The sequence below is a fragment of the Talpa occidentalis genome, unplaced genomic scaffold (genome assembly GCF_014898055.3).
Source record: "Talpa occidentalis isolate TD23 unplaced genomic scaffold, MPIMG_talOcc4v2.1 talOcc4.8, whole genome shotgun sequence".
NCBI lineage: Eukaryota > Metazoa > Chordata > Mammalia > Eulipotyphla > Talpidae > Talpa > Talpa occidentalis.
In genome coordinates, this window is record NW_023605194.1 from 62,742,002 (window position 1) to 62,757,138 (window position 15,137).

A 15,137-nucleotide genomic window follows, 5' to 3' on the forward strand; every position below is an offset into this window, starting at 1 on the left:
TTCAAATTTCTTTTTAGGAAACAACTGTGAAATACTCAAAATCGAGTCAGCGTTTCATTCTGAGAGCAATGTATTAATGTGTAATTTCATGAAATAGTCCAGTTACAGGCAAAAACTCTAGTTAAACATGTTCAGTCAGCCCAGGCTCTTCTTCCCAGTTATGTCTTTCCTCAGGGTGCCCCTGGCAGTTACGAGGGCGTTTGTGAGGCTTCTCAGGAGACAGAGGAGTCAATGGTCTTTAGGGTCCAAATATTTCCTTGAGGTGCAGACTTTAAACCTTTGAACAATTAAAGTCCCCATTCAATTGTATCACAAGCCTCCATTCATGGGTGTGACAAGACTTGGGATTTAGATTTACAATTCTGTGGACTTAAAATGGTTGGAAACATACTGGGGGTTCGTCCTTTCTCTTCTGTCTCCGCACCCTGTGACAAAAACATATCCCCAAACTAGAAAAGTAGAGCACTTAGAATAGGAGAAAACTATTCTAATCCGATGAGTATGTGAGAGCAATCCCTGACCAAAGCTCTACTTAACGAGAGGGCTTAGGACATGGAGGCTAACCCCTAAAACTTCTCATTCAGCTGAAAAAGTCCACCAAATTTTCAGTGATTATCTACAAAAAAAGATGAAGACCAGTGGACATTGGAACCATAATTAACACAAACAGAAAGGAATCTCTAGAAGTATATTTCTTCAGGCAAAACCACACACGTCTTTTTTAGCTAATGATGAACCTAAATGTCTGATCTGAAAAGAAAACACCAGAAACCTGTTTCAAGAACTGAATTCCTGCCCAGGTGGAATATTGCCAACGTTTTTCTGTTCCTAACAGGAATGTGTCTGCAATTTAAATCAGAGTTTTATTTCTAATGAAAAAAAAAAAAAAATGGAAAGTGTTGGTGTTAACATTGCAGGTAAGGGTGAGAAATTGCCCTTGTGACTTGCTACTTTTGCCTTAATTTAGAGTAAGTACTATAGGAGATGGTAACAAAAGTTAATGCCTGGGGCATAGTCTTAGGAAATAAGTTTTTAGTTTCCAGTGGACAACTTTAAAAAGATCTAACCAGCCACCCCTTAAGACCTCTTTCAGCCATGACAGTCCATGATTCTTTGGATTCTCAAAGTGGTATCTACCCATTGGCAGAGGAAAGGCTGGCTGGAAGAATAAGAGGGAAAAGAAAGAAAAACAAGGTGGAAAAGAAAAAATTAACAGTCATTACTGAGAAACTCCCCTATGGAAAGATTTTGACAGCTTCTCCTTCCAGCACCACAGCTTGACTCTCCTTCTGCGAACAGCATAATAAAGTAGCAAACCTGTATGTTAGCATTTCCTTTCACCTCCTAATGGTACAGGGACAATGGAGGGGCAGAAAGTTTGGGACAAAACTGCGGACCAGGGTCATCTACTTCAGTCATGTCTTGAAGCAGTGTCTAATGATCACTGCCCACAGCAGTTACATCCTCATGTCGTCCATGAGGTGCAGCTCATTGTCCAAAAGGTGTGAGTTGAATTTTGAGTCCAAGTCCCAAATGAGAAAACTCTGAGCGAGTCAAACTTGCTTTGTCATTTGCTATTTTCACCTATAGGCATGTTAACAAAATAATAATTTTCTTGAAAGGCAATGTTTCAGCCAAAATAAAATGCTTGGAAACATACAAATGTGTTCAGGCACATGGTCCCACCTCTCTCAGCCCTGAAGATTCATTCCCAGGCTCACGGCCATGGTCATATGGGGTTGTAGCCAGGCACTGGCGCAGCCACAGAGGCCCCATTTTTCTGATCTAATTCTCTCGCCACAGAATAAGCCACCGACCCATTGGTCCATGGCTGCAGCTTGGAATCAGATTCTTTGGCAACAAACCGCAGCTGGGGTTTTTTCATCTTCTTTACAAGTCTAGCAAAGCCAAGCAACACAGAACTAAATATCATCGAAAATCCACAGAGAAGAAATGCTGCAGTGTAGCTGCCAGTCGTGTCCACCAGCCATCCTGGAATAAGTAACAGTGGAGTTATATTGTTGAGTCAAAAATTCAATTATTTACCTCTCTCAGATCTGACAATTGCAAGGTAAGCACAATGGATTGCTAACACCGCCATTACAATGTTGACTTCTAAAATGGATTGTTGTTATTATGCTAAATTATCAGAAAAGTGTCATATTCTTAATAAGCACATGATAACAGTTAATTAGTATTGTTAATTCCATAAGATGTGACAGAAAAGATAAAAATAGCATCATTCAAATGATTGCTGTTGGGACCAGTTAGCAGGGTGTTGAGAGAATACAATCATACGGAATCCTAGTAGTATTCCCAACGTCTGTGCGCACTACTGTAACACCACATGCTTCTGGGCGAAGTGGAATACAAATATTCATTTGGATCCAGCCACTGTACCCCATCCGACTTGAAAATAGAAACTTCAAAACATTTTAGAAATTGCAGGTGTGGACTTCAGAAGACATAATCCTGCTATTACATCTCTCGTTGCAACAAATTAATCTCAGTATCTATTCAAGGTCTAAATTTTGAGGCACTCCAGGGCATATGCTATGTAAGACATGTGCCACAATGATCAGAGAGAGAGTCAAATGAGATAAAATTAGACCTCGACAAGCAATTATTTTGTGATTTAAAAGTTCTTAAAAATTCATCCAAACTTTACATAATGCCCAGAAAAATTCATCAGAGAAGCGTGTGGCTTCTCCCCTACCCACTTCAGTTCCATTGATTAAAAAATGGCAGGCAGACATTGTGATAAGCCTCACGAAGTTTCCAGCAATCCAAACTACTCTCAGTAGTTAATTTCAGTTATTGTATGATTTCCTTATGTGTTCCTGTAGCATCAAACAGAAGAGACTGAGAGTTTTTGTTTTAAAGGTAGCTAGCTAAAGGCAACATTTCAATAAGAATGCACCTCCTAGTCCTCTAATACCTGGTAATGAGTATAATATCTGATTTGCCAAACAAAAGCGGAGGACTGAGAAAAGGATCCTGGGAATCCCAATCCCATTTATGTATTGTGACTTTTTTAACAGAATTATATGGCTCCTGAAAGTTGGTAACGACAATAATTGACTATAGAGGGAGAGGATGACTACATTTCAAGTGCAGTTTTCAAAAATAAAGCACTAAACATATAGTTCTATTCTGGGGAGTTTTAACTGCTCAGGGAAGTCCATCTGCAACATTCAAGTGGCAGTGTCCCCTAGTTTTTTGCTTTAGCAAGTGCTGGAATTTGGAAATTACTGTAAACTATTCACAACAGCAACTGAAGCCGAAATCCTGCCTTCTTAAAAAAAAAATCCCTTTCTTCCTTCTACTCAAATGTGTAGCTTATTTCTCTTTTGCCTTTCATCAGAGACCTTCATTCACTCAGCTTTAATTTAGGAAGGAATCATCTGGACCAGCTGTTCAGTCTATACACGGGCATCACCAGAAAATGGAGTGAGACTGTACACACACCACTAGATTCAGATCACAGTAGGAAGGGCAAGTAATGTGCATTTTAACAAGGGCCCGAGGGGGTTCTGAGGCCTGATGCAAGTAGTTCCACCACCTCATTCTGAGAGACACTGTTCTAGACCACATACTCTGGAAGGAGGAACCAGTTCTGACCTGTCTACTGCTATGCTCACAAAGCCAGACACCATGTTGATGTACACAAGCAATAAATATTTGTTGAATTACTTGTTTAATCATGCTTTACATTTTGAATGCATTTTACAGTTTATAAGACATTCTAGATGCTTTATGTGATGATTCCCAAATCTGACCTTCCTCTAAAGCTTAGATTTCATCTTTAAACAGCTCTATTGAGCATTTCAGTGGGTAGTTCAGATATTTGAGTATGTCAAAACATTGAAGTCATTACTTTTTCTGGCAAAGATACTTTCACCAACTTCCCTTTTTCTTTCAACCAGGCCATTCTTTTCTGAGTTATCTCTGACTTCTTTCCCTCAATCACCTCCAGATGCTAAATTCAGTTGACTTTTCCCAAAACTGTCCCTTGCCCCCAGAGTCATTTCCATTTCTGCTGCATCAGCCCTAGTTCAAGACTTTATCAGTTTGCTCTTAAACTATGAAAATGGAATCCTGTTTTTCCCTGTAGTTCCAGATCAATTGCTAGATCACATTTTTTTTTTTAAATGCCCTTTACCACAATACTTCTGTGCATAAAAACTATACCATCAATAGTCTCTGAAGAATATAGGACCCCGGCTCCCTTGGTTGGCACTCAAGACACTCCACTGGGACACCAGTACTTAGTCATGCCAGCCTCACTGCCCACACTCACCAGCAGAATCCTGTACACCCACCAGGCTTCCCTCTGAATGTACCTGACTTATTCGTAAGTCTAAACAGCTGTTCCATTCCATTGTTCCCATCTTTAGTGTGGAATGAAATCAAGAACCCAATTTGGAACTTTCTTCTTTCAGGTGGTCTAAGGCCTCCACTTGATTGGGAGATTATAAAACAAGGATGTAAATGAGACCATGATGTGTTGGTGGCCTTGCATCGCTACCTCCTTCACTCTTTCCCAAGTCACATCCAAACCTCACTTGAGTTCAGGGTTCCCATATCAATGCAACAAAGAGAAGATCTGGGATTCTCTCTGGAAACTTACCTGCGATGGGTGGGCTCACCAAGTATGGCACTGCATGAAGGAAGTACACCACACCCAGTGCTGATGACAAAGAGGTGGTCCCCACGATTTCTGCAGTCACTACTGGGATTAAAGTCACGTAGGCACCGTCAAAGTAGCCAAAGGTACAAGAGAAAGGCAAAAGCAGGGGGAAACTCTGAAGCATCGGGAGACAGAGATAGCAGAGCCCATCTAGTCCCACGGCAAAGAGGTAGCAAATGCACTGGTAATTCTTCAGACACCTGTGGATTTGAAGAACAAGGATGAGTGCAGGAACCACAGGACCTGTCGGACAGCTTCAGAACTGTGCCCATGCAGCAGTGAGCAACGCAGTGACTTCTTGAAGTGGCTTCCCTATTGTGTGTTATCCACCTTGTCTGACTGCCTTTATTTCTATTTGTGTATGCAAATCCAAGGATTTATCTCCTGAAACAAAGTGTGGTAGAAAAGAATATATACTCTAAAATTAGAAATACAGGAGTTTCAATCCAGTTTTATCACCTAACTAATTGCCTAACTCTAACTTCAATATATGTAGCTATAAATGGGAGTGTTACCTATCTCATAGGGTCACTCTAAGGAGAGTTGTGAAATAACATGTAGAGCATCAGTGGACTAGTGTTTCCAGCAGTCCTCCATGCTGCATGACTTCAGAAACATTATCCCTTTGTACATGGCATATCAGACATGCTCAGTAACCCAAGGAATCATACTAAGGGGAAGAGAACTAAGTGTAACGTCAAGCCCTCCCCAGCAGTACTTCCTTTGCATTTCCCCTCAGTAACTCCAAACCCATCGTGATAGCAATTATTTCAGAGACTATATAACATCAGCACCAGGAGTTTGTGCTTTATAAACATTTTCCCACCCATTGTCCCATTGGAACCTCAGAAAATGGTATAAGACTAATAGGCAACTGTTACACAGGCCCATTTTACAGATGAAGACCCTTGAGGATCAGAGGATTAGGTGATTTTTTTCTCCTAGATTACAGAGATAATAAGGGACAGAGTTAGCACAAAAACTTAGGTTTTGTATATTTCAGACTAGAGAACCCAGTATCAGACCCATGCTGTGCTGGTTCTTGTTGAGTTATTTGACTGTAGAGATACCCCTTGCTCTCCTCCTTCTTCCTTAGCCATTAGCAATGTGGAATTAATCCTAAATTTAGCATTCATTATGCTAAAGAATGGCAGTTGGATCCTAATTAATTACTAAAGACATAAAATGTGAGGAACCAACTGGTCCCAGATCACAGCTCAAGTGCTATGAGGACATCATTTAAGAGAATTAGAGTGGCTTGTTCTCTTCAACCCAAGCAGACATGCTGAAGAAAATACTTAGTGCAGTTCTTATAACTTTGGCTTCTAAGCTTAAACTTATAATGAAATGATTTGCTATTTGCACTGGCAAGCATTATTAAGTAACTAAAAATAATGCATTTTTATTGCACCTGATTCTCTTGTCTCACTGGATTCTATTCTTCTTTCCATTGATAGTCTCTGGGGTGTTTCAAAAGAAACTGCACAATACCCAGCCAGAAGTCATCTCACCTGAGAACTAATTTAGGGTGGAATTAATCTCTCACCAGAACTTGTAGTTACTGTAGGCTTCTGCAATTTTGGCATACCCACCATGCGAAACCATCTAGAACAGGGGTTGACAAACTGCCAAAATCCAGCCCACCTCCTGGTTTTGTACTAACTGTGAACTAAGAATGATTTTTCAATTTTTGAATGGTTGGGGAAAAAGTTAAAGAACAATACTTTGCAACATGTAAAGACTCTATGAGAAACTCAAATTTCAGTGTCCAAGTCTTATTGGCATGTGGCCACCTGCATCTGTTCACTGTCTGTGCTGCTTCTGTGCCACAACAGCAGAGTTGGGTGCGCGTGATCCTAAAGTGCCCACAGAGCCAAAAATGTTTACTCTCTGGCCTTTGGCAGAAAAATTTTGCCAGCCTCTGACTAGAAGAACCTGCAAGGGAGTTGCCTCCCTTCAAGCAAGAAGACTTGTTAATATCCAATCGGGTGAGGAGGTGAGGGGAAACTCAAAGCTTAACGTCCCCTGGCAGGGAACCTATTGTGGTTTCGCAGGTTTTACCTCCTGTCGGTTAGCCATCCAAACGTGATATTGCCAACAATGTCAATCACCCCAAGCATGGACATAAGAAAAGCAGCTTGCTGGTGACTCACTCCGACACTCAAAGCGTAAGGCACCAGGTACACAAAGAGAGGGCTGCAGCCATAAGCCATAAACAGAACAGAGATGGCTAACACCACGAAGTCTGACATCAGTAAAAAGCTGTATTCCTGCTGCAAGGAGCAACAAGGGCAGGTCTGCGTCCATGCTTTGGTCAAAGTTGCACAGGGAGACTCCTGCTTACAGTCTTGCTTTGTAGCTGGGCACACATGACTCTGCTCTGGACTTATCCGGTCCTCTTTCAGAGTAATTGGCCGCATCAGGGCCCCGCAAACACAGAGGTTCAAAACAAAGCCCCCGAGGATGAGTAATGCTCCCCTCCAGGAAAACTGTTCGATGAGGAGCTGAACCACCGGGGCCAGGATGAAAGTGCCAATGCCGCTTCCTGACATGGCGATGCCGTAAGCGAGGGCTTTCCGTCTTCTGAAATACTTGCCAACCATGGCAATAGCTGGAGAGTAACAAAGTGCAAATCCAAGACCTGGGGATGGAGAGGGTTCTGTGAGCGTTGGTACACGGTCAACAGCCAGGGAAAGAAAACACTTCAGCTGAAAAGCTCACCCTTGACAGCTGACTACAGAACTGAGACACCAAGCGGGGAGGGATATGGAGGAGAAAGAGCAGAGAGGAGGGAGGCGAAGTGGTCTATGGTGCAATGCAGGGCGAGCTGGTGGTGGGTGCACTGTGGTGGGGAAAAATAACTTAAAGAGAGAAGGGGGAGGGGAGAGGTGGGCAGGGAAGGGCAGGGAAGGAGGGAAGGAGGGTAGGAAGAAAATATTTCAGAATAAAATTGAATTAAAGAGAATCAGGCCTTCTGTTAAACCCTTTTTTTTTTTTAAGATTTATTTACTTATGCATACAAGAACTGGGGTATAGACCACAGTTGCAGGGGGTAAGAGGATTCACCAGAGACAAAGCGGGAAGAAAAACAGGCAGACTGACTGAAATACACTGCCGAGGGGAGCAGCAGGTGAGTCAGGAGAGGTCTGCTGCGCCATGTGGGGAGCTCCCTCGCCGAGGATCGAACTTGCGTTGCAGTGGCTGCAGACAGCTTCATAGGTTGTGTCTTAACCCTGTGCACCACCAGGGAGGTCCTGTTAAACCCTTTTAAATCTGTCTTCCACAGCAAGCTGAAAATGAGTTTCCCCTCACCAGCCATCCACAATTCAGAAGGACAGCATAAATATGGCTTTTTTCCTTGGGTAGAAAGTCCTTAAGGAAATATGACTTCTTGAACAAAATGAAATAAGGAACTTAAAAACTATTCTACAACCTAATTTCAAAAAATCAGACAATCATCCCCAATACCTTAAATATCCAGAGAATTACCTCAACTTTTCACTACCTTTGAAGACACAACTCTGATAATCTGGACCACTCTGGAATTAGGGTTTAAATAGCACATATGACCCTATAAAAGTTCCAGAGTAATTTCACATAATTGGGCAACATCATGCCCATTTTACACATGAACAGAGTTAAGTGAAAAATCCCCTTAAAGTCAGCAGGAAACCTCTTTAAAGATTTTTAGTTCTTATTCTTTTTATTTTTTTTAAGGCATGTATTTATTTATTTATTTGTTTGTTTGTTTGTTTGTTTGTTCGTTCGTTTTGTTTATACATGCACTGGGTACAGTCAGAAGCGCGGGAGGGTGAGAGAGTTCACCAGAGCCAGAGCGGGGAGCAGAGCAGGCAGAAGGACCGAAGTACACTGCTGAGGGGAGCAGCGGGCGGCAGGAGAGGTCTGCACGCCATGTGGGACCCTCCTCCCATGGCCAGGGAGCAGCCGAGGATCGAACCGGCGCCGCAGAGGTCGCCAGCAGCTTCGCAACCCAGCGCTCAACCGCTGCGCCACTGGGGAGGCCCTCTTATTCTTTTTAAATCAAGAAAATCTGAAGGGCTCAAAACCTGGAATTGGTGGCATCTAAAATATCAAGGAAGAAAAAGGTGAACTGCCTTCAGCTCCTGTTCCCAACTGCAGAGATTCTCATTTTGATTCTAATTACATGATTCTAATTTGCTGGACTGAGAGTTTCCCAGATGTTAGACTCTCAGTGCTAACACCAGGACATGCTCTGCGAACTGGGATGATAGGACATACTCATTGTCAGGCCCCTTGGGCTACCTGGGACACACACAATTTTTAGCTGACAGCTAGATATGTAGCCTCAGTCTGCGATTATATCCTTTTGTGGCCTGATCTTGCTACCCTGATGACAGAGAGCAGTTAATTCTCCTCTTCCCACTCTCTGAGATGGAGCAACTGCTATTACAGTTCCATTAACCACTTCCACCTTGACCCTGTTAGGGGGGGAAATGATGTCCTAAAGCTAATTCCATATAGGCTTTGTGGACTCCACCCCACCCCAGGCCAAAGCCAAAGACACTGGGAACTCCAAATCCCATCACCACCAAAGGGAAGGTGGCTGGGACCTGAGGGTGGGGTTAAGCAGCCAGGTTGGTATAAAGCCAGACATGTGGGCTTTGAAGGGGTTCCCCAATTTTGGCTCTCCGCCAGCTCGCAGTGTCCGGCCAGCTCTGAGAGTGCCTTTGGGTTTCCAGGTTGGCGGATCAGGTAGGACGCATTAAAGACTTTATTTCCCTATTTTCTCCCTGAGTTGTACATTTTCCTTATTTCCTTTTCCCTTGTAAATAAACCTTTTATTAACCTTTTGTGTGTGTCTGTAGTGGAGTATTATTAAGTCCCTTTTAAGCGCATGGGTGAGGACCCACAGCCAGGCAACCCGTTCAATATCGGGGCTGCCCTATAACAGCTGGCGCCCAATGTGGTTTCCAAGCTTCACCCGTGGTTGACAAGCCCAAAGTAATTTTTCTTGCGTTGGTCACCATAAAGCACACTAGGTCTGCAGGACTCGCATTAAAATCCCTTGTAAATAAACCTTTTATTAATCTTTTGTGTATGCCTGTAGTGGAGTATTATAAGTCCCTTTTAAGCACATGGGTGAGGACCCACAGCCAGGCAACCTGTTCAATATCGGGGCTGCCCTATAACAACCCCGCAGGACTTATGGAAGGCAGACATGTTGCTTCTCTTCTACAAAGTTCACTCTGGTTCTCTGAAATATAGTTCTAGAACATTGAGAGAGAATATGTAGTACAGTAATATCCACAAGGGACTTTCTTTTCTAAATTGTAAAGCCCCATATAGTGGACAACGATACTCACTACAAAACAGGACTGACTCTGCTCGACAACATATAGTATTGCAATGTCTTGGCAAAGACATTGGGAAAATTATCGCTGCCGAAAGGGGCCATGGCTAATGTCTTGTTCTTTCTGAATACAAAATCTCAGCCATGCTCTGCTGCCAAAGGGAAAGCCAGCTGCCATTTTGCTTATTTAACTGAATGAAAGGAGTGAAGCTTTTTCATTACAGTAGTATAATCAAGTGCATTTCCAGCAGTTTTAACTGCCAGATAGGTAGACATAAGCTAAGTCAGCAAAATTGTGATCTAACAAAATTCATATTTTATGAATTACTTTTCTGTCGATGTGTGTGATAACTGCTGAATGGGGAAGGGTGACACAGTGGTACAAAGCACCCTTACCTGTAAGAATGCCAAGAGTGAGGTAGAGGTGCTTCAGGCTGGTGGCAAATGAGCCCAGGATGAGACCAGTAGATGCAAGCAAGCCACCCAGGATGATTCCCACTTGGCAGGATAAGTGGTTACTGACAAGACTCCCAAGTGGTGCTTCAAAAACAATGATAAACAGAAATTATTAAATAATAAATAGAAAGGCTTGAGGGCACTGTCAGAAGGCTACAGTGTTGCACAGGCAGAGCAGTGATGGATGAAACTTTAAATCATAAAGCCCACCCCACTCATTCTACAGATAAAACTATAGACAGGAAAAAACTTGTGCACAGTTACATGGACAGTAAGTAACAAAGATGGAGTTATGATCAAGTCTTCTGATTTGCACTCCAGTGCTCATTCCTCATTGACACTTCAGTATAGTCATGATTCCAAAATTAGGGGCTGTTTTTTAAACAGTGGGTAGATACTTTGTTTAAGTTATATGTCACTTGCTATGCCTTCTATGTTTCATATAGTATTAGTCAGGCACCCTTAGCAATAATTATGACCGTTAAAATGGTGGAAAAGGAAAGAGGGCAGCAATGTGGAGCCGGCAGCGTTACACAGAAAGAGGCTAGAGAGAAAGATCACAGATAAATCCCTGCTTTCAGGCTTTGGGAAACCCTGTGAATAAGAAATCAGTGCCCAGAAAATCTAGGAAAATGCTTGATGTCCACAGCAACATTATGATTGGCCCCATTTTATGGATAGTTTAAAATATCAGAATTATTCCAACTTCCAGGCTTATAGTTTAATTAAAGTTGGAAGAGACCAAGGAGAAATTGAAGGGAATATGATATGCCCAAGATCACCAAGAAGTATAGCTCAACACACCTGAAACCAAAGGCAGAGTTATTTCACCCTGTTACTGTGGCTTCTTGGGTCTCCCAGACTGATTGCAGGGGTGATGAGTGGGGAAAGTCCATGAATTTCTTTCTAAGGAACAATTCATGCTAATGCCAGTACTCCTGGTAACAAAGTCAGCAGAACCAATTCTTTAGTATCTGTGGTATATAATCTTTGTATTGATCGGGTTGAAACTGGGGCCTAACTCAACTCAAATGTGCAAGATAAAATTAGCCATCATTCTGATGTCTCCTGTCTCATTAAAACAGTGGCCTATCTAGTCTATAGACTAGGGGAATAGCAATCTCCTGTCTGGAGAATAGGAATCTCCTGAAATATATCTATTTATCCATGTTGTTGCTGCTATAGATATTAGAAAATGACAAATTTACACCAAACTCAACATTCACTTCTCTGTTCATCCCCAGTGGGTGTCCTGGGGGTGATGCTATGACCTCTGTCCATGCTCTGAGCTCAACAGGTGAGCAAGTGGTGACTGGTGACTGGGACAACAGGTCTCAGTCTTTGCAGGGAATTTAAATATGTTTTATCTAACATGACCCTGCGTTAGCTCAGTGTTTCACATGGTCATTGTGACCACATCGGTCACTGAAGGTCATTTATTTCTAAAATTATCCTCCAAAAGATAACAGTGACGGAAATGGGTCACCTGTACCCTCTGAGAAAGATGACATGGCTCTCTCAGGGTGCTCATACAAAGTTGGCTGTGACCAACTATGTCACCCTGAAAACCAAGTGATGGCCTTACTGTTAAAAAAAGAAAGAGGAATGATGGGTTTCTAAAATACTCAGGATTCAGCTCAATGAAATAATTAAATGGGTCTAGTCTGAAAATAGATCATTTCAACTTGACCCAATCTCAGAAACTAAGACACCAATTTAATAACTTTGGATTGAAATTTATAAAAAGAAAAACCCCAAGGTTAGTTTTCCTCTACTGTGAAGATGGAATGAGAGATTGCAGGAACTTCTAGAACATTCTGTGCACCCTAAATAGCACTTTTGAGGTTTCCAAGATAGAATAACAGCCATGGGGGCTGTGCTTCTCTTTTGATTGCATCATCCTATCAGTTCCCAATACTTCTCTGAGAATAAAGATTAATGCATGATAAATGATGAGATCCATGAGCCAATTTTTTAACCCTGTGGCAAGGAAATACAATGACAACAAGACTTGAACACAGCACACATATTTTTGACACAGCACATATATTTTTAAGGAGAGCACATAGAAATGGCTCGCTTTGTATCCAGTGACTTTTACATAACTAGAGACTTACAGGACCACAGCATTTGGAAGAAAGGAGCCAAACATATATTGTACAGTTAACTGTTTACAGAACCTGGACAAGTCCTATGATGCCCAGAACCTTATCTCTATATGGAAAGACAAAATCTATATATCTTTTCAAGAGTATGAACTACCCGTTCCGTCTGACATTGGCTGAAACCAACGTGTGGTTGGGTTTGGCTGAAGGTAGGACCAACATTTTCTTTATATATAATCTTTACCACTCACTCTTTATCATTGCCCTCTCCTTAAGAAAACTTGTAATCAAAAGCAGTAGAAGGTCATTGTCAGATCCAATTTGAGTGTAGACAATAATAGTGTGTCCCTGGTAAGTAATACTCACCACAGAGCATAGTCACACAGTCTACAATGGAATGGATCCAAGCTGTTTGCGCATAATCCTGAGCAAAGTATGTTTGGAACTCCACAAAAAAAATTGAAATACATCTGAAAAATAGAGTGAAAGTATTTTATACAAAAAAAATCTTGAATGGATTTGAATCAGAGTTTAAAATTTTGTTTCAATCAGCTATTCAAGTCTCTGGGTTTTAACTGATTTTCAGTGGTTTGCTGCTGGACCATAATAAGTAGGAATTCATAAGCTGACCATTGGACTATTATGAAGGATAAGAATAAGTGTATATCCATTATGGGAGCTGAGGAAGCCAAACAGATGTGAAGACCATTCCTATGGGGAAGATCTGATGGAAAAGAGGGCAGGTGGCACAAGCGGTTCAGCACAGTACTGTGAAGCTCTCCACAGCCTCGATCCCCAGCGGGCCAGGAAGCTACCCACATGGTGCAGCAGACCTCTCTTGTCTCACACTCTCTTGTCTCACCTGCTGCTCCCATCAGCAGTATATTTCAATAGTTCCGCCTGTTCTGTTCCCCACTCTGTCTCTGGTGAATCCTCTCACCCACCCCCTCCACCTCTGGCCTGTACCACAATTCTTGTATGCATAAATAAATAAATCTTTTTTAAAAAAAGAGGGCAGATCAAAAATGTGAATTCTTTTTTAAATTTTTGTTGGGGCCTCCCTGGTGGCGCAGCGGTTGAGCACTGGGTTGCGAAGCTGCCTGCAGCCTCTGCAGCACCGATTTGATCCCCCACCACCAGGCGAGGATCCTACATGGCACGCAGACCTCTCCTGCCACCCACTGCTCCCCTCAGCAGTGTACCTCGTCAGTCTGCCTACTCTGCTCTCCTCTCTGGCTCTGGTGAATTCTCTCACCCTCCCGCACTTCTGACTGTATCCAGTGCTTGTATAAATAAATAAAAAAATCTTTAAAAAAAATAAATAAATTTTTGTTGAAGGAACATTGGTTTATATAACTGCATAAGTTTGTAAGTTTCCAGCTTACAGCATTATACTTTAACACTAGTAAATACCACATTATGATCACCCCCCAACAGTTTACTTTCTGTCCTCCACCATATAACCAACCCCTTTACCTGTTTACCCTCCTCCACTTCTTCTCTGGTAACCACCCATTTGTTCTCTGTATCTAAGAGTTTGGTTTTGTTTTATTCATGTTTATTTTATTTTCTATGAATGAAAATCATATGGTATTTGTCTTTCTCCATCTAACTTACTTCACTAAGCATAATATGCTCAGGGTCCATACATGTTGTCACAATGGTAATACTTCATGTGCTCTCCATAACTGAATAGTGTTACATTGTGTATGTAATACCTCTCCTTTATCCATTCATCCCTGTCTTCATTGCAGCATTACTTGCAATAGCTGAGATATGGAAACCATCTAAATACCCATCAATGGATGGATTCTTCAATGTCTGTAACTTTTAAGAGGTTGTTAAACAAGTTAAACTTTGACAAGTTATACATCACCTAGTAATTTCAATTCTAGGTTTTAATAAAAGTTAATAAATGGATGAAGATTAGAATGAGATAAATATATAAAAGGATATATTCTGCAGAATTACTTATAAGAACCAAATATTGCAGCCAACCAGCAGACCATCAACAAGACACTGTTTAAATAAACTATGGCATAGCAATACAAGAAATGTTAGGTATTAAAAATTATTTTATCTGTATTTATTGATTGGGTAATAACTCCCAATATAATGTTAAGTTAAAAAGTAACTTACAAGATAGTTTAGAGAGTGTTTTGTTTTGTTTTGTTTTGTTTCCATATAAACAGGTCACGTAAGGGCTCTTCTTGACGGCCTAGGGGTTAAGTCTTGGGACTAGCACCACTGGGGCCTGAGTTCCATCCCCAGGGAGCTAACCCACACATGGTTCAGCAGACCTCTCCTGTCTCACCCACTGCTCCCCTTAGCAGTGTATTTTAATATATGCTTGTTCTGCTTCCCACTCTTTGGTGAATCCTCTTACTCCCTGCAACTCTGGCCTACACCCCAGTTCTTCTACACAAAAATTAAAAAAAAAAAAAAACAGGTCATGTAAATGGAAAAGTATGAAAGCATATAAACCAAAATGTGTCTAGTCGTTACATGTGACTAGTGAGGCTTTTGTCTCTATACTGCATTTTGAATTATTGAC

The 15,137-nt window shown here is 41.7% G+C and overlaps 1 protein-coding gene across 4 annotated transcripts in view; it reads right to left on the reverse strand.

The window, feature by feature from the left end:
- The window catches only part of SLC16A12 (solute carrier family 16 member 12), an 81,825-nt gene continuing 66,688 nt past the window's right edge, over positions 1–15,137 (reverse strand). For all 4 annotated transcript variants that reach the window (XM_037496624.2, XM_054690286.1, XM_037496626.2 and 1 more), the window contains 5 exons: positions 12,950–13,053; positions 10,419–10,562; positions 6,752–7,331; positions 4,631–4,890; positions 1–1,992 (listed from right to left, as the gene is read on the reverse strand). In XM_037496624.2, coding sequence (XP_037352521.1) covers positions 1,730–1,992; positions 4,631–4,890; positions 6,752–7,331; positions 10,419–10,562; positions 12,950–13,053 — 1,351 coding nt within the window. In that variant the 3' untranslated portion in view covers positions 1–1,729. The remainder of the gene's footprint in view (positions 1,993–4,630; positions 4,891–6,751; positions 7,332–10,418; positions 10,563–12,949; positions 13,054–15,137) is intronic.